The sequence below is a fragment of the Cheilinus undulatus genome, linkage group 10 (assembly GCF_018320785.1).
Source record: "Cheilinus undulatus linkage group 10, ASM1832078v1, whole genome shotgun sequence".
Taxonomy (NCBI): Eukaryota; Metazoa; Chordata; class Actinopteri; order Labriformes; family Labridae; genus Cheilinus; species Cheilinus undulatus.
Window position 1 is genome coordinate 39,347,862 of NC_054874.1, and position 20,743 is coordinate 39,368,604.

At 38.5% G+C, this 20,743-nt stretch overlaps 1 protein-coding gene across 1 annotated transcript in view; it reads left to right on the forward strand.

The window, feature by feature from the left end:
• Nucleotides 1–13,281, forward strand: part of rxfp1 (relaxin family peptide receptor 1) — a 154,029-nt gene extending 140,748 nt beyond the window's left edge. The window contains exons 16-18 of the mRNA XM_041797828.1: nucleotides 5,681–6,091; nucleotides 6,275–6,493; nucleotides 12,733–13,281. Coding sequence (XP_041653762.1) covers nucleotides 5,681–6,091; nucleotides 6,275–6,493; nucleotides 12,733–13,142 — 1,040 coding nt within the window. The 3' untranslated portion in view covers nucleotides 13,143–13,281. The remainder of the gene's footprint in view (nucleotides 1–5,680; nucleotides 6,092–6,274; nucleotides 6,494–12,732) is intronic.
• Nucleotides 13,282–20,743: the final 7,462 nt, after the last annotated feature.

The window sequence follows — 20,743 nt, forward strand, 5'->3', positions numbered from 1 at the left end:
TTCAGTCGTTTTCAATGGTTGCGTGCTTACTTGCCATTTGCAATGGTTGCTTACTGGGTCAATCCTCGATCTTTCTTCAATATTTTTACTGTTTCTGGCAGTAAAAAGATGCTTCTTACGCATTTGGCCGCTTTGCCAAAAACGCTTTGCTAATAATCTCCTTATCTGAGTAGGCACAAATGGTATTGAAAAGAGCTTCAGCTGTGGAAAGGAAATGTTTCAAGACCATAGACTGTCGAAAGATTTGGACAAACCCTGTGTGACGATAGCTATCTGCTTACAATAGGCGGACTCAAACAGCTCTTGAAGCCAATCTCCGGCCGCTTCCATATTGAAATGGCGGTCTCAACAGAACTTTGGATCAACCTAACAGCCCGCCCACTAAGCTCCACTTCCTGTCAGCTAGCTAGCTAGCATTCTGGTTGACAGAAACCTAGCATCTGCCTGTCGAGCTATCTGTAAGTCAAATGGGACGTGCCAATCAGTCCACAGAGAGGTTTTCCATCAATATAATTGAAACGATCGTGGTACAAAAAAAATCATCCCTTGTACAGTGAGAGCACATGAAGACAGTAGCTAATGAGACACGTTTGGTTTTTTGAACCAGGCTGTAAACCAGTTTATTTAGTGTAAAAAGCGGCTTTTTAACAGGTGTCCAGATGTGACTTCCTTTTCCTGCAGCCAGCTTCAAGTGGACATTACTGTATTGCAATTTTTTGGCTTCATTTTTCAGGACTGAAGCTGCCGCTTGGTCAAGACACAGGCTGCAATGATTTTCGTATTTTGTAGTATTTGAAAGGTTTTCAAAAATGCCAGCATGAAGGCCTTTCAGTTTACAATACTGTCACTGTTGAACTTTGAAGCTTACCTGTGGCTTCAGCAGACTTTTGAACCCATTGTAGTTTGTATCTTTTAGTGTGAGTGTATGAGAGTGAAGACCATCTTTGAGCATATGTGTATCACAGGGGAAGTGACAGATTATGGCACAAGGCATCAGGGCACTTGATGGGAGATGGGAACTGAAGCAAAAGGCACAACAGTTTGGGATTTTATTGATTTTTTTACCACACTATTTTCAAACCAGTACACTCAGGAAGTCTTCTGAGAAATATCAAGGACAACCGGAGCAAAGACGTACTGTGCAAATGGAGATGGACAGACAGAAACAGAGCAAATCATGAAAAAGTTCATTTCTTCCTGTAAATTAACTAAGGAAGTGACATTTTTCAAGGTTAATGTTGATGATTACAGCAGACAAAAATCCACCATCTAAAAATATTAGAAAAAATGTGGAAATGTCCAATTTGCTAAGGTTTTCTGAGTCTTTATTCTTCCACTTGACCATTGAGCTTTCAACAAACCCTGGTCCAGATTTAACCTGAGTTTTCTTCAGCAGTGCCACTCTCCCACAAAAGCTTTGACTGGTGAAGAACCCGGGCAACAGTTGTTGTATGCAGAGTCTCTCCCATCTCAGCTGCTAAAGCTTCTAACTTCTTCAGAGTAGTCATAGATGTCTTGATAGCCACTCTCTCACTAGTCTCCTTCTTGCGCAGTCACTCAGTTTGTGAGGAAGGCCTGATCTAGGGAAATTTACACATGTGACAATCCTGTCCCTCAATCCTGTCACTTTCTAACTGGGACCAAACTGTTTCGACGGGAGCTTTGCAAGATTTGCCAGTGAGAAACACAGATCCATCTGCTTTGCAAGGTTTAACTTTATATTTTGCTTTAATATTCATTATACATTAATAATAATGGATGATTAATGTAAGTTAATTCTTTATTCTGTTACTTGACTATTGAAGCCCAAAGGTATTACGAAATTCATTTTAACCATGTCTGCAGCACAATGCCATTTCCATTTTGTCAATAATTTTCTTTGCTCTGATTTTCAGTATTTCTGCAGTTTTTTCCAGTAAAATTAACAAAGTATGCAATAGAGGAGAGCAGATGCACTAAGCCTTGTTACACCACTAGAGGCCAACTAATCATTGGCCTCTAGTGGTGTAAATATAATCCAATATGGATTGGTTAACCGATCTTAATGTCAAAGTTCCAAGTGCATTGGTCTGCAGAGTCCTGAATTGGTAAAAATGAGGCATGAACCGGTTCTAATGTTAGAGATCAGTTCACTGAGGCTCAGGCTCAGGAATCAAGTCATGTGGACTTAATATGAAGGAAGGATAACTTTTCCCGGCTGCACGCTTTGGAGAAAAGCAATTAAGAACTACGGCAGCAAATAAATCTCACCTTTTGAGATGGCGGAGCTAAAGTTTAGCTAAGATGCTAACGCTAAACGCAGCACAAGCAGACCCGAACATAAACACTTTCCTGAGTTAAAACTCTTCAGTTATCACCGTAACAACAGCCCGTTAATTCACGGGGTTTACAACCATAACATGTTGTTGGGAGTGATTGATTTGGTGACATAATCAATACATCTGAGCCCACTGATATGATATTAAACAGAGAGGACTTCACTGAGGACTTCACAGGAGGCCCGGCAATTAGTTTCTTTATAAATAAGATAAAATAAACTTAGATTATTATGAAATTATCTTGTTTCCCCCTCTTTTCTAATTTTTGTTAAAGCAAACAGTTATTTTGATTCTTTAATCAGATTGTATCAGATCGGACCGAATCGTTCTGTATTTTAATGAATCGTCGGTGAATCGAATTGTAATCTGTGAATCGAGATTCGAATCATCTTGAGAGGGAGAGATTCACACTCCAGTTGGCCTCATTGCAGTTTGGAGGTTAGTTTGCTTATTTATGTATAGAACAGTCTTTTTCAGTTTAGTGTGAAGATTATGTTTATTTTCAAGTACTATTTATTAAAATTACACCTAAAGAATTCAGGGAATTTGTTGTTTTGTGCAAAAATAAACAAATTATTAGTGCATTTTTTTCTTTTCTGGAAAACTCTTACTTCACTGTGACCCCCTCACTAGTACAGTCAGAGACTAATAGCTTCGAAAACACGCACAAGGTCTCATAGCTTCTTTTGTTCTATTTCACTTTTTTTTAACATTTTTTATGAATAGATTAAGAGAAGTGCCCTTTTTCTCACCTGAGCCCCTGTCCCGCCAAAGTGTCTGTGCACGTCCCTTATTGGGTGTTCCTTTATGCATGCGTTTTCCTTGTTCAGTAAAGAAAAGACTGGAAGGTGACATCCAATGATTATGTTTTCTGTGTGCATTTTATCGCCAGGGGGTTTAATAGCATTATGTCTAAGCTGTTCTGCTGGAGGCCTAAAATCACACTCCAGCTGTGCTCTGCTTAAACACAGCACAGCATGACAAAGAAATGCTGATTTAAATTTGATTTAAATCCATAATTGTATTCTATACAGCTCTGTGTATATGCACAGCTTGTAAAGGAGGCGGCACAATGCAGACTTAATTAAAGATCTTATGCAACGGTTCGTTTGGCTCTGTCCTCCTATTATGCCAAGAACTTTCTCTGCTCTCTTTGCTGTAATTAATCTTCTCTACTGGTTCATGCAGTATGAAGTGGTGTTTGTCTGTTTTTTTTTTTTTTTTTTTTTATGTATGAATTTCAAAGGCTGATGGCTGCATGTCATCAATAATCTCCATTTAAAGTGCAGGGGGCTTTTTAGGCCAGGATTTGATTCTTCATTCTTAGAATCGATTTGTTTACCAGGTAGTGTTACTGTCATTGCTATTTAACAGAACAAAAATTCAAACAGTTCACATTTGCTAACTGCTCTAAACAAACAAGATTAACGTTTGAAGATCCTGGTTTTGTCATGTCACACAGGATCTAAGTGAATCTTTCAAGCTGTGCTTTTGTATGTACACATTCAGTTACTTGTCTTATTATACCATGAATAAGAATCCTATATCCCCTTTATGTGCTGTTTTTGGAGCATTATTATTTATTTTATTTAACCAGGAGAAAACCTCGTTGAGATTAAAAATCTCTTTTTCAAGAGTGTCCTGGCCAAGACAGCAGCAGCGTTATCATTTTAATTCTTCACTCTGACCATTTTTACACAATGTTTTTGCACATGTTATTCAGGTTACATTTTTCAAATAATACTTTGAACAGACATTTTCTAATGCAATCAGATCTTTTCCAGTCAGATTAAGGCCATATTTGTTTATTGTCCTAAATCAGATACAGCCAGGTCAGAATACACACAACTTTGACATCATTCAGAACACAATACCTTTGAAAGAAGACAGCCACTGTATACTCAGAACTCAGTGACATCCTGATTCTACCATTCCTGGCTCCATTTGCTTATCTGTTAACAGATCTCTGTACTGGCTGAGCAGCTAACGCTCCATAGAAAGGCATTGTTAGGATTTCAGCTTTCATCGTCCTCTTTCTTCTGCTCATAGATTTACCGGCCTCTGTTGACTTTCATGGATACTGTGCTGTGTCTTTCTTGTTCTTTTGCAAATGTGGGTCAGTTAAGGACCATGACAAGTTCCCATGGGAGTCTGATAAAGGCCGCATTGAAGATGTAACGACTAAACAAAAAAATCACATTTTAGAAATACTTGTCAGAAGAATCCGAGTTAGACATACCACAAGCTACCTGAGTGGAAAACAATGGTATATTCTTCTGTAGACGGTAAAAGTATGTAATATATATACCGTTTTAACCCTGTTTTACCAAGCGGCAACCTGCGTGGTTGAAAATTAGGTGCAAGTGTTAAAAAACTGCAGTTCCTTGAGTGTCTACTTGAGACTGGCTGCACAAGCACTAGAAGTCCCATGTTAAATGTATTTTTACAATGCTACAAGTGTAACAGTGTTTGTATTAGTCCCCAGCGGTCACATCTCGGTGCAATTAGTCCAAATACATCCAAACCATTAAAAAAAGCAAAAAAGGATTTACCCACCAAACTAGGTGGCAGTAACACTCATAAGTGTTTGCCAACCCCTATTAATCAACCAATGAAGAAAACACACAAAGAAATATAGTTAGCTCTAGGAAGGGAGACCCGCTGGTGTCTCCTCTCTCACCTCAGCATCTCCACATTGTTTTTAAATAGCCTGTGGGTGTAAAAGCAGAGGGGGTTGGAGACATTACCAGTGCTTCAATGTTTTTAAGGCTATGCACAGATATATAGAAGTAGAGAACACAGACTACAACTGTGTATTTAAGTGCCAGACTCCAATTTCCCACTCTATTTACAAGTCTAGGATCTTTCACTGATTGTCTTGAGTGGTGATTTTATAGAAGAAATGTGACGTTGTCACTGCACTCTCGCTGCTCTAAAATGTGCATGTTTAAAATTACATTTATGTTGGATTCTTTCTGTCATTTCAAATCAGGAGATGTTAGACAAAAAACATAGAGGGCTAATAATTTGATCCATACCTGTGTGTCGAAGTTGCTAAATCAAAGTCACAATTTCACTGCAGCTCATTGGCCCAGGGGAAAATCATCCAGTCAGAAGAAGCTCAGCAATGGTTGCTATTAGAGAGGGTGCTCTGATTGGTGGGTCACATCCAATCAAGGGGTAAACAAAGGGTTTGGGCAGAGAGTGTTACCTATTCATAGGAGAAATGTTTTTTACTTGTTTCCTAGTTTATTTATCTTCATATTTTACACTTTAAAAACTAGGTTAAAAACTCTGTGTACAACATTCTATGTATAAACCCTATTGATTGATAACCCCCACTGTGATTCTGACTCTTGCAGGTGCAGACGGGCTGATGGGTGTCTACCTCTTCATGATTGGAGCTTATGATTTGAAGTTCCGTGGCGAATACAACCGGCACGCTCAGGCCTGGATGGACAGCAGTCAGTGTCAAGTCATCGGCTCTCTGGCCATGCTGTCCACCGAGGTGTCGGTCCTTCTTCTCACCTACCTCACCCTGGAAAAATACATCTGCATTGTTTACCCTTTCAAGTACTTGACACCAGGCTGGAGAAGAACAGTCACCATCCTTCTCGGGATATGGGTGTTTGGCTTTATTGTTGCCTTCTTGCCACTGGTCTGCAAGGGTCTTTTTCGCAACTTCTACGGGACCAATGGGGTGTGCTTCCCACTGCATTCTGAGCAGCCGGAGACACTTTGGGCTCATGTTTATTCCATTGTCATTTTCCTTGGTGAGGTTTTATTCTTACATTTAGATTTTTGTTGTGTTACGATGATATCTTCTTTAGTTTTAAGTCTGAAAAATTGCAGGCATGTTCCTCAAGCTGATACTGCCTTTTTCATATTCCAACATACAAAGTGCAAATGTATACTTTAACAAAAAATGCCAAAAATGACCCAACATCTCCCTGCAGGTCTGAACTTGGTGGCATTCCTCATCATTGTCCTGTCCTATGCAAGCATGTTTTATAACATCCAGAGAACAGGAACGCAGACCACCAAATACAGTAACCACATCAAGAAAGAGGTGACCATCGCCAAAAGGTTCTTCTCCATCGTCATCACCGACTCCCTCTGCTGGATCCCCATTTTCATCCTCAAGATCCTGTCACTGCTGCAGGTGGAGATTCCCGGTAAGGTAGAAGTGCTCTAACCTATAAAACAAAGCTCACTTCAAAGTCAACATCTATCCCTTTTAACAATAATAATTTAAGTTTACAGCGCATAAATACTGTACTTATGCTGTTTTGTATGTTAGAATGATAGCTGTTAACCTCAGAGGCAAATATCAGTTTCTATCAAACAAATAATCATTAAACATACACATGTGGACAAGATTGTTGGTACCCTTCTGTTAAAGACAGTGAAACCTGCAATGGTCACTGAAATACCTTTAAACTGGCAAAATTAATAATGCATAGAAATTAGGGATGCACAATATTGGATTTTTGCCCATATACGATATGCCGATATTTTAAAACTCATTTTGGCCGATACCGATATTTAATTACATTTTTTCCACTGTAAAAAATACCAATTCCATCGTGTATAACAAATATTTTTTTAAATATTGGTAGTCTATTTTTTTAGAAACTGACAAAACATTTGATTTTTATCTGAAATGAAGGACGTATTGGTTTTTTTTTTTTTTCAAATACAGCCACACTAATGAAAAATTTACAGCAATGCCTTTGGGTTACACGTGCATTACATGCTACATGTGTTTTTAACAGTACAGCCAAAGTCATCTGCATCTTTGAGGGTAACAAACAGCCGCAAAATAACCTGCTGACACTGAGCTCCACAGTGCAAAAAAGAAATAGCTTCTGAATTTAGATTGATTCTTCTTATTACTCAGCTAGTTTACAGGATGGATCCCTGAGATACTTCTGACAAAGTGCTTTAATTAACAACAACAACAAAAAGATTTTTAAATGCAAAAAAATCTAGCTATAGTTCAGAGCTTAAATATGATTTAAATTTTTGAGACTCAAGATGAACCAAAGAAATAAACTTCAACTGATGAAGTTCTCCTGATTCTGCTTTAAACCACACAAACTAAGCAACCAAGTTTAATGGACATTTCACTGTAAACAGCTCTGTAACAACCCAGTGACCCCCACATCTCCATGCTTAGTAACATTTAAAGCCACAGACACAAAAACAGCTTGTTTTGAGCAGAGCTGAAACATAGTTTTTTTTAGACATACAAAAATCCTGAGTATTTTTTTCAGCAGCAGACTTCACAGGCATGTTTTGGGGACCTCTGAGACCAATATAAACTTGTCTTAGAAGGGTAAAGCATGTGACCTTTAAGGGTACTGTCATTTTGTCCAGGCCAGTTAAATAAGGTTATTTTTTGAATTATTCTTTTGAACCTCAATTCAAAAGCAACGTCTTATTTTCATTAGTTAATTTTCAGTACAATTATATTTGTTATTACTTTTGTCAGTTGCAAGTTATTTCAGAAACCACCGTGGGTTTTTCTTTCTTAACAGGAAGGTTTTTTTGTACAAAAATAGCTGCTGTCTATTCACTTCGAGACAATTGTTTGATAAACTGTGGCTGAATTTTGGAGTTATTTGAACACAGCATAACAAAGAAGTAATTTTTAAAGGTTGTTTATTTTAACTGACCTGGAAGTCCCGCTGAAATTACACATTTCTTTAACAAGACAGACCTGGCCATGGTGGCAGCCACTCAAAATCCCAAACCTATTTACATAATAACAAGACACATAGATAATATCCTCTGTTTTGGGAGCCTCCCATATTTAGAGATCAATCATGTTTGATGCGGTAGGACAGAGATGGCGAGTTCTTGTTTTTTTATCGTAGCATTGAAGGTTAACTTACTTCTAAAATAGAAGCCAAGATTCGATTAAGTTTTCCAAGGTAATATGTTCATCATATAAAAACCTGTTTTCTGCCAGAAGGACAAATAATAAGATTCGACTGTTGAATTAGATTCAGAGAAAAAAAATGAACACAACCTTTTTTACTTGAGCACAAAAACTTCATTTTAAACTCAGCAAAGTAGTTTATAAGGAATGAAACACCATTTTGTGTAGAAACTTTAACTTTAAGTAACATACTGAATAGAAAACAGTCCTGAGACATGGATTCTGGTGTTACTAGGTTAAGGGTTGTTTTAATTCGTTCAGACATCTTGTTTTTTTGCCCCGACTTTGGAGGCCAGTAGAGTCAATTAATCATGACTACATCCACCGCAGCTGAAGTGCTAAACTTCAGGTTGGATTTTTCAAGCCCACAGAAAAATTAGTGCTCAGATGAGAGGTTCGATTTGTTTTCTATGTTACTCAATGTCCTTTCTTCTAACATCATTAGTGGAAACTCAGAGGGTGTTTATTACTGTGTAAAGATCGTTTAAGCATGGCCACCTTCGTGCTTTTCCTTTGCTCTGTATACCCAAGTGACCCATTAGTGTTGTGCAGAATCCATTATAAACATAACCCGGTGAGTTCTGGCTTCCTAATTAGACCCCCTGTAGGGATGAAAGGACCTCTATTAAATATAAAACTGGTTTTGATGTAGGAGTTTCTGCTGAAGCGTGAAGTCGAAGTTTCTTCCTATTTAAGCCCAGCTATCGAACACCATCCACATAGAACACAGCTGTGTTTAAAATGAGGTCTGTTGGCGCCCTCAAAAAGTTAGCTTGGTGGAAAAACAAATCCCCTGCCACGCTGGGCTGCCATGCAGAGTCAGTCCAAGTAGAGCAAAGCTGCTCTATGTGATGGAAAATCCCCATATACATGTATCCCATTCTTGATTTAGCAATGTCTCAGAATGCTTTAAAGCAGGGGTGTCCAAACTATGGCCCAGGAGCCAAATGCAGTGCACAGTCTATTTTTGATTGGCCTGCAACAAATTCTAAACATTATATAAAATATGGCCCACATTTCAACATGAAGCTATGCTTGAGTGTATTGTTCTTTGTTTCAGCACAAGGCAGTGCTACCATGCTATTTCTGTAAACAAACATTTTGAAAAAATGAATTTATTGATTAGATTTTTTTGTGACTGAGTGTAGACAACAGGGTAAATGGAAAATATATTGGAGACCAACATAATAACAATATTTTGATTTATAATGCCCTGATGGATTACGAGGGATTATAGTGGTACCAATGGTGTTTCAGAGGCAGAACCAGTAGTAGCCGGGTTTCAGGGGGCTGACAAGGCCTCCCTGAAATCTAACTGGCCCCCTAAAATCCTTAAAATGACTGGCTATATGCCTTGTTAGCCAGTTAAGCACACCCACACATGGTTTTACTAACTTTTCAATCCTCAGGATGAGACATAAAATATGGCCCACATTTCAACATGAAGCTATGCTTGAGTGTATTGTTCTTTGTTTCAGCACAAGGCAGTGCTTACCTTTTACCTTTTTGTAAAGCACTTTGTGACCTCGCTGTTCTTTAAAGGTGCTATAAAAATAAACTTATTATTATTATTATTAAACATATGAAAGTGGCCCTACCATCCTAATATATTTTCGTATGCGGCCCTCAGTAGAAAATGTTTGGACACCCCTAAAGCTTCTGTAAGGAACTGTTATGATGATTTCTGTAACGCAAAAAAAGGACAAGAAACAAAAACAGAGAAATGACACAAACACATAATAGATCCAAGCACAGACTCAGAGCAGAGTTCAAAAAGGCAGGTCATTTTTTGATAGTCCAATGTTAAGCGCACAGTGAGGAGATCAATAGGCAAACAATATAACCAGAGAAGCGGAAAAGATGCTGGGTCAAAAAATAGTCAGAATTGTAGACAAGAAGGCAATTCTAAAGAACACTAGGATGAGGTAACTTGTGAACTGGTCACATGAGGAAGAACACTGGAATTAAATACACAGTCAGTGGATAGCCAGGCACTGATCCGGGGCTGACTCACAAGAAAAGGATGAGAAAATACCAAAGAAAACAGGACATATCCATAAACATGAATGTAAATAAAAATCAACAAAAAAAGACTTGTGTCAAGAACAGGAGACTTGCTGTGTTGTGGGATTAATAAAATTGCATGCAACATGTGAGAGGCTGAATTTGGCATAGACATGATATGAAAGTGTAAATAGCTACAAACACCAGGGACAACATGTGCTGAAGGAATGCACACTGAGGCTGTGTCTGAAATCACGCCCTTTTCACTATTTAGAGAATGCACTCTTGCCCAGGTCCTGCATTAGCATTGTTATATCCAAAAAAATGAAGTCATTGCATTCTGCAATGCATTCTGAAAAGTAGTGAACACCTGGTGGACACTATTGCAGTAACGTTTACCACCATACATGGCAGTTGAAAGCCTGTACGGGCAGAAAGCAACATTAAACCTCTCTCATACTTACAGATGGATGAGAGGAGGATGGCAAGCATGAATATAGAACACTCAATATAGAACACATAATACAAGACGACAGGTGCATCTTAGTAAATAAGAATATTGTGGAGAAGGTATTTTATGTCAGTGGTTTAATTTAAAAAGTGAAACTCATTATATAGATTTATTAAACTAGAATGACATATTTATATTTGAATATTGTGAAAAGGTTGGAGTCAGTTAATCAAGAGCTACCACGCACATACGATCAAGGAATTTGGTTACAACTGTCACATTCATCCTGTCAGGCCAGTCATGAACCAGAGACAATCGCAGAAGCGTTTTACCTGGCCTAGGAAGAAAGGACTGTTGATCAATGGTCCAAAGTCCTGTTTTTAGATGGAAGTAAATTTGCAAATCCAAGTTCTCAGATCAGAGAGGCACAGAAGCCAAGATGCTTGAAGTCCAGTATAAAGGTTCGACAGTCAGTGATGGTTTGGAGTGCCATTTCAACTGCTGGTGTTGGTCCACTTTTAGAGCACTTAATGCTTACTTCTGCTGACAAGCTTTATGGAGATTTTAATTTCCTGCAGCACCTGCCCACATAGCCAAAAAATACCTAAATCTGTTTAAATGAACATGATATTCCTGTGACCAGCAAATTCACAGACCTGAACTGAGCCCTGAGCAGGTTCCCAACTGAGCCCCCCTTCACATATCTAAGAAGAGCTGTCCCCCCAGGACCCACACTGAAAAAGTGACACATTGCTGTCAAAAATACACATAAATTTGAATTTTTTTAAAGCCAAACTTTAAAGCCACTTGTCCAAGGGGGCCCCAGACCCAAGGTTGGGAACCAAGGTCATAGAGAACCTCTGAGACATTATCAAGAGGTGGATGAGTGAAAACAGACTGAAAACACAGACAAGCTGAAAGCCACTTTCAAAGCAACCTGGGCTTCCATGACGCCTCAGCAGTGCCACAGACTGATTGCCTCCATGCTACACCGTATTGCTGCAGTAATTCATACAAATGAAGCCCTGACCAAGTATTGAGTGCATATAAATGAAGATACTTTTCAGAAGGTCAACATTTCTGCATCAAAAATATTTTTTATTGATCTTATGTAATATTCTACATTTTTGAGACACTGAATTGGGGTTTTCATTTACTGTAAGCCATAATCATCACTTTTTGAATTGAACTAATGAAACAAATGAACATTTCCATGATATTCTTATTTATATTTATATTTATATTATATTTTAAGCCATTTTCATCAATAAACTTTTTAAATAAAGTATTAGGATTAAGAAAGGAGTAATTGTTTCCTTTATGATTATAACAGACATAAAAACATCAACTGCATGCACAAACAAATGAAATATGGCACAATAATTCTGTATTTCTATTTTGCTAGAAATTGTGTGTCTATGTAAATAAGTTGAGTAAGAAAAGAAACTCAAATTGTATTCCTGATCTATCCACTACTGCTATGAAAGTACTAGGAGCCAAAGAGTCAAACAGAAGGTGGTGCAGCTAATGAAAAAAATGAAAGAGTACTGCAGAAGAGGATTTAATGCAATATTGCATTATGGTCCAATCTTGGGGGGTACTGAAAAGATAGAATAGAAAATGATTTTTTTTATGGGAAATGGAGAGTTTTGAAACACTTTTTCTAAACCTTCCCACTCTTGAGAGAGTTCTAATAACAGCCCTGGGTGCCTTCACCAGTGTTTCAATCCAGAGATGTCAGTTATTCCCTGAATAACTGACATAAAGTCACATTTTCCTTTAATTGAGTCACCAACTTTTCCCCTTCTCCAAACATAAAAACTTTTTGATGATACTTGAGGGTTTTTTCAAATGCAGCATTTCCATTCACCATAAAATGCTCATAAAAACTGGTGAATAGAAACCCCAGTAGTGTGATTCTTAGGTGAACTCCAGGGTAGATGTGAAACAGACTTCACTACTTGGCAGTCGCAAAAAACTGCAAAGCAGTAATTCTAGCTTTCCTCTCTTCGCAGGTACCATCAGTTCCTGGGTGGTCATTTTTATTCTCCCCATCAACAGCGCCCTCAACCCCATCCTTTACACTCTGACCACACGGCCTTTCAAAGAGACCATCCTGCAGGTGTGGGCCAATTACAAGCAGAGACGGCCTCTGCTCAGCGGACACCCAGCTCAGCATCCATCCCTCACCTGGCAGGAAATGTGGCCACTGCAGGAGAACGGCCATGGCCTCACCGCAGGGCCCAACATCGAACCAACGGGCACGATAGCCAAGCTCACCCCTGTGGAAATAACAAACGATGGATACAGTGGCATTACCAAGAGCACGCAACAACAACAGAAGCAGCATATAGTGCTGTCAGTGTGTTCAAAGAAACAAACACCCACACACACAATTTCCGACAAAAACACAACCAACACGTGAACTCTGTTAACAGCAGAGAAACAGGTGGTTTCATAACCAGAATCAGGTTCAATCATATCAAACGTTGAGTGTTTGACTCATACAAACACCATGTGAATTTTTTCTATTATCAAGTACCAGATAAAGTTATGCACATAGTGGTCAAGATGATCTGTTAAAGGTCAAATCCAGCATCATCTGTAAGATTTCAGGTTTTCATCAGCAAAGAATTTCAGCTCATGAGCTGCCACTCACTGGAAATTTTCCCTTTTTACATCCATTCTCTGCAAACTGTGGAAATGATTGTGTGTTAAAACCCCAGTAGATCAGTAGTCTGTGAAATATTTAGAGCGGCCTGCAAGACCAACAACAACCATGGCACCGTTAAAGTCTCTTAAATCACCTTTCCTCCCCATTCAGATGCTCCGTTTGAATTTCAGCACATGGTCTTAGCCATGTCTATATGCCTAAATGCATTGGCTGCTGCCATGTGATTGGTTAATTAGATAAAAGTTACATTGCTTTTGCATTACTCTTGTTACCTGAGATCTTCTGCAAGTTAATTGCCAATGAAAAATACAATGCTAAACCGTACATATTCCCACATTAGTGCAGTATTATTTACACTATTTCATTCAGTAAAAGGCATAAGGGTACATAAGTGATGTTACAGGAAGTTATGTTACAGGAAGTTATGTTACAAGACAAGACTTAGTGTATCTGTGCTCCGTGAGAAGTCCAAAAAAAAAAAAAAAAAATACTGTAGTTGCTGCTTCCTGATATTTCTATTGGCACAAATCTTTCTCCTAATATGGAGGATTTACTCAAGATCTCTTCATTCTGCTCTTTAACACAAAAGTGGCAAAAGAGTAGTTCACAGAGGAATGTGTCTAGAATAAGATCACATGGGTAACATTTCCTGAAAAGGGGTGTTTTTTTTTTTTTTTCAAATAACTGCATAATGGTTCAGTGGTGGGTTTTGCCATGATTGGCCTACAGCATAAAAAGGGAAGCATTAAAGTTGTGCCTTTGACTTATTTACAAAGTGTAAGAGTTTGGAGCTTTAAAAAAGCATGGCTGCATGGAGGCACACATATTTAATCATGTTTACGCAGCGCCACCAAATAACCAACAAATAACAGCAAATAAACCATGATTTTTAACACCAATGTGTGACACATCTCCTGTGTTATCTTGTTGAATATAAGCAGTGATTTAAAGAGAGCTGACTTTATTCAGAAATCGTGGAGCAGGAGTATCTTCACAACCAGTTGTGCCAAATGCATTTCCTTGTGGTCCAGTTGTTTTCCAACTCTGTCACTTTCTCTCTCAGTTACAAAGAAAAAACAGAATCAGTGTAGTTTCCGTCTTTTACCATGTGTGTTTGAGAGCAAACGCTGTTTCCTCTTCGGCGTTGTGGCTGAGTAAGCGTAAATGTTATACAGGGGTAGTGACATAATGAGGGACAGGGACCAGGAGGGTGCAAACTGAAGCTAAAGGCGCAACAATTTTGAAATTTATTGGAAATCTGAAAATATTTATAATTTTTTTTCGAACCAGTACACTGAAGAATTATTCTGAGAGGCATCAAGGACAATTGAAGCAACGATGTGGCTTGCAAATCAACATAGACAGACACGCGAGCAAGATGAGATGCTCAGATTTTACAGGCTATACATTAGGTAATTTTTTATACTGAACAGGACAAAGAAATTATCCTGGTATCCTGTAAATAAGCCCATACAGGTATTTTTGATGATGCTACATTGGATTTTCATTATATCAGAGAGAATTTAGATTTTTTTTTTAATTTGAAGCTCATTACACTGCTTACAGTTCATCTAAACTGCATTTAACATAATAAGAAAACTCTTCGACATGTCCATTTGAAATTGTAAAATACATTTGGAGGAAATTTACTGTACCATAAAACTTTAATTATTCACCTAGACTGTTTGGTCTATGAAATTACCTTGCCTTTACCTGGGACAGGCTCATATATGAGATGGGCTATTATTTAATTTCAAACAAAACTTGTGCACAAAGAATCACAAATGATAAATGTAAATGGAAAGGATATCAAACTGTGCACACTCACATTTAAATATCAAGCTGGTTTTATTATTATTTTATTATTATTTTTGGACTTTATTTAACCAGGAAAAAAAACTCATTAAGATTAAAAATCTCATTCAAAATCACAAGAGTGTCATGGTCAAGACAGGCAGCAGCACATTTAACAAAAACACAGACACAAAAAACAAAGCAATTACAATCACAGATCCCAAATCAGCATCACAGATCAGAAAGTCATCAGTCAAAACATCTACAACCTGATTCATCGTCCTCTAATGCCTTCAATCTACCCTTCTTTTTAAAATTTATATGCTATGTCTTGCTTCAAACGATGTTGAAGTTCCTTATTTCTTATTTGAAGACTCAGAACTAAATGCATAGGGGCCTCTAACTGAGACCTGAGACTGGGCCTTACATTTGGGTGAACTTTAAAGTTTTACAGTATTTTCTAATGTTTGGGGGGTCTTATGTGTACATACTTAGTCAGAAAGATTGGAAAAAGTATGGGGGTAAATTTGCAGCTTAATGTGTCAGACAAGCTGAACTGCATTAAAATTGTGTCCTGAGCCTCTTTATGATTGTATGTACAGTGTTCATTGATGCTGGTGGTCAGTTTTATTGAGAAACATTGGTGACTGTTTTATGCATTTCTCTTTTTAAGAGTGAAAATAACTATCTGTTTGTGTTGTTTTGCCAGTTTCATCTCATATTGATGATAAAACTTGCATCTAAAAACATCTCTGTGGTAGTCTTGTGATTTGTATTTTTGCATCCCTAGGGAGGAGTGAACTGCCCAATTTAAAGTTCTGTAAATATGCTGTTGAGAATTATTGAATGTAATAGTAAAGATATTTTCAAGTACCTTTTATACTTTCTGTATTTCCCAGCTGGCCTGGAAGTTTGAAATCAGTCGCAGCATTGGCTACCTAACCACGACACAACACATTTCAACACTGTGATATGTACTATGTCTTGATTTGTATAACGATTATAAATTGTTTTGTTCATAGGTTGTTAAACTATTGATTCCTGTGGAAATGGACATTTTCAGACATTGAAATGCATGAATGTATGGCAAACTGCTTCAACTCAGAGAATTAATGTATTAAAACCAAGATTTGTGAACATATTGTATTCCATTTACATACATGTTTATGTGTGTTTGTTTACAAAGAAAAGGCAAAGAAGGCAGCAATTTGCTCAAGATATATAAAAATATCTCCACCTTTGCATTTTATAAGTCAATAGAAAAATGTTTTAATATTTTCATCATCTAATTTGTTGTGTTGACTTGTGTCCCGCGGTACATTTATTTATAGGGGTTGGATTTTACTTGATTTAAATGTGGACAATAAATATTTGTGTGCCTAAAACTGTGCTTGTGTAATATTTCATATACAATTAATGTAGTTTACCCCTAGACTGTAGCAAATATTTGACAGAATAACTGGATGAGACACACCAGGTACTGAGGACTCATGCTTGATGGTATAATGGTGCTTTTTTCCAGGGGTGTCAAAGCGCCCTGTCAGGAAGCAGGTTTAATTCAGCTGCAAGCCCTGTGGGAGAGATGGGAACTTTACACTGATGGGAGATAGTCACTAATTGTAAAGAAAAGGAGAACTTGTGTAAAATACAAGAACATATAGCAATTATAGGTCATAGCATTAGAATTTTGCTGATTTAATAGAAGCCAGAATGGTAGCTTATCAAATGAAGAGACGTTTGGGAGCTGAAAGAGCCAGCTGTTTTTGCTGAGTTGAGTCATATGATCCAGATTATGATACGGAGCCATAGTAACATCCCTATTAAATGTTAGTTTAAGGATTGTCCTCCCTTGGAAGTTTTACCCTTTTACTGAAATTATAAATCAATCATGACCAATATTACTTGGCTTTTTGACAAAAAAAAAAAAGTATGGAAAAAAAAACTCTTTAATGGCAAAGGGAAAACAGATTTCTATAAGGTAATGTCTAAATTACAAAAAAATATTTAATTTAAAATAAGTGACAGCATAAATATTCACCCTTTTAAAGTGACTGACCAAATTCAACAGAGGTCAAGCCAATTGGTGCTAGTAGTCTCACAACAAGCAAAATGGGGATCACTGCATTCAGTGTTTCTCAAGTTGTACTATAAGGACGCCTGTGTCGGGAAGGTCCAGTCACTGGTTAATCAGTATTCGTGGTTACCATTACACCATGAAGACAAAAGAACACTCCAAGCAACTCAGAGAAGAAGTAAATGAAAGTTTAAGTCAGGGGATGGTACAAAAACAATTCCCAGGCACTGAACATCCCCTGGAGTTCAGTTAAATCCATCATCAAGAAATGGAAGGAATATGGCACAAGTGAGTGAGCGTGCAAGAAGGAGACTAGTGAGAGAGGCCATGAGAGACTCTGCATACAACAACTGTTAACGGGGTTCTTCACCAGTCAAAGCTTTATGGGAGAGTGGCAAACTGTTGAAGAGGACTCATATTGAATCTCCACTAGAGTTCACCAAAAGGTATGTGGGAGACTCCATGGTCAAGTGCAGGGCTGGACTGGGACCAAAAAATGGCCCTGGCATTTTTGGCCATGGCAGCCCACCATGGTTATTTATACGATATGAGAAGGCACACAACACACCAGAGGATATATGTGTACATTGTTTTGTTTCAAAAATTAAAATAAAGCACATCAGCCTACATGGAAGAGAGTATCCATGTTAAAAAAAAAACTGATACGCTCCAGGCTACAGGCTGCTGTAATGTTTATAAAGAGAAATGATCCAATATTAGATGCAGAGTAATCTAAACAGGCCAGGCAAAAATATGCTGACCTTGTAACATAAGATTTTAATGTTTTAAAAATCCACTGATGATGAATTTATAAGACTGGAATATTATATATTCTATACATTCAACATGACTGTTTTTGAATTCAAAACAGCCAGAGATAGAGTCCAGAGAGGAGAATGAGAGAGAGAAATGAGGGAGAGAGAGAGAGTGGGGAGAGAGAGAGAGAGAGAAAGACAGATATTCATCACACTGCGCTGTTGACAGAGCTGCAAACTCTCACCTGCTGAGTGAAAACGACTTTAAACATGTCTGAGCCGTACATTCATTCTTCTGCATGTCCACTCTACCTGAATCATCCTGACATCCCTGCACGCGTCATGAACTGGGGCATCTCTGTGCGTATTTTGGATGCATTTTAGCGCTGCAAGACTAAACATGCCAACCTCTCATGTCAAAGGACAGCCTGTGTCCAGATAAGGATTCAAGTATAAAGAATTGTTTTTCATAAGACAAGATCTGTTGTTAAATACTCCACAGGATTTATAAACCATATCCCGCTTAAAGACCACAATTTCACTTCTTGTTGACCTAAAATTAAATCGTATGTAAATAAAATTAGTTGAAATTAGTTTGGCATTACAGATTGTAATAATCAGGGATTAAATCAGTTGGGAGATTGAACTGAGTCACTCACCAAAGCGAGATACGATGTCTGCATTTGTGGCTGACGGACAATTGCGCAGGGAAAACATTTGTCATCCTGAGTTCAGCAGTTTTAATCACACTCAGGAGAAGTTTGGTTTTACAAGGCAAAAACCTCTAAATGCCTTTATAGACTTATTTAAATTCCTATCCATATCTCTGACCCTCCCTGTCACATCAGTGATCTGTGATGTCTGCGTCGTTTAAAGAATGAGTTGAGGAACAGCAGCAGAGACTCTCAGACCAGCAACCTGGTACGACACCGGCAATAAACTCAGACCTGGACCAAGCAAAACTCATTGATGCCTTCACCGTCAACCATAAAACCTCAATCTGTCCCTGGGTGACACGTCTCTCTCCTCCTCCTCCTCCTCCTCCTCCGAATCCCCCTGAATTAGCTAATTCTCCTTCTTTCTCCAGCCCTGCACCTGCTGCCGCAATCGAACTTATGGTGGCAATGGCAAACATATCAGTAAGTTTGGCACATTTTGCTGCGTCCACTTGTAGGCTTTTTAGCCTTTCTTTCTTGCAGCTTTTCTGCACCCCCCCTTCCGCTCTTGTGGTTTATCCATCTCCACTCACTTCTCTCCAACTCCAGTCAGCTTAAATGGCAAAATTTGTTAACCTTGGTCAAGGGGGAGGGGCAGGCCGAGGAGGGCTGAGAGATTTCATTGGATTAGCCCAATGTCCTTCAAGAAAATCAACCAATGGGCCATCACAGTTGATAAAAAGGATTTATAATATACTTTTTGGTTAAATCATGACAGCCCCGGGCTGGCACAGAAATGTGCGTCAGCCCACCAGGCATTGCCTGGTACGCCAGATGGCCTGTCCATGCCTGATCAAGTGGAAGAAAGGTCTTTGGTCTGATGAGACCAAAATGGTGCTTTTTGGCCATCAGACAAAATGCTATTTTTGGTGGACATCAAACACTTCACATCACCACAAATACTTCACATCACCACTCTAAAAAATGGTGGAGGCAGCATCATGCTGTGGGGATGCTTCTGGGCAGCCAGCCCCGAAGAACTTGTAAAGGTAGATGTTTAAGTGAATGTGACAAAATATTGAAAAATCCTGGAGGACAATCTTATTCAGTCTGCAAGAGAACTACAGCCTGGGAGAAGATTTTTTTTTTTCCCAGCAAGACAGTGACCTGAACAATACAGCAAAAGCTACACAGAAATGGTTCACAAGGTGAATGTTCCAGAGTGGCCAAGTCAAAGCCCAGACCTCAGTCCGGAAGAGAATCCGTGGCTGGACTTGAAAAGGGCTGTTCACACCTGATCTCCATGCAACCAAACAGAGCTTGAGCAGTTTTGCAAAGAATAATGGAGAAAAATTATAGTTTCCTATCCACACAGACTCAGTGCTGTGATTGCAGCCAAAGGTGCATCTCCTAAATACTGACTTGAAGAGGCTAAATATTTATGCAATCACTTATTTCCAATATATCAATTAAAGGGTAAAACATCCAAGGGGGTAAATACTTACAGGGACCTTTATACTGGTGGGAGTATCTGTGTAAAATCAAGAACACATGAGAATCAAAAGTCAGAGCTTTAGAATTTTGCTGATAAAATGAAAAGCCAGCCTGATAGCCTAGCAAAGGAAGAGACGTTGGGGAGCTGAAAGAGTCAGCTGTTATTTCTGAGCTACATCCGGATCTGGATTATGGTAAGAAGCTGTAGCTACATCCCTATTAAACAGTAATTCAAGGTTTGTCCTTCTATTGAATTTTTCATCGTTACTTTAAAATAAATTTGCCGCTTTAAACAGACACTTACATTTCAAACTTTTTAAAATCTAAATAAAGGTACACGGTTTTAAATTGTGAAACAGCTGTTTCTTAAAAGGTGATATGGGTAGTCTCACCTCCAAGTGACTGTTCATTGGATTAGACAACGTGGACAGTTACCTGAAACGACTTCTTTACAACGCCTAACTTCTAAACGCTACTGTCTCGGATTTCCCTTACGTCGGATATGGCGCATGCTATACAGATCTACCCATGCGCAGTTACTGCCCCTCACTCCCATTGACGCCGCCGCAGCAGCGCAGC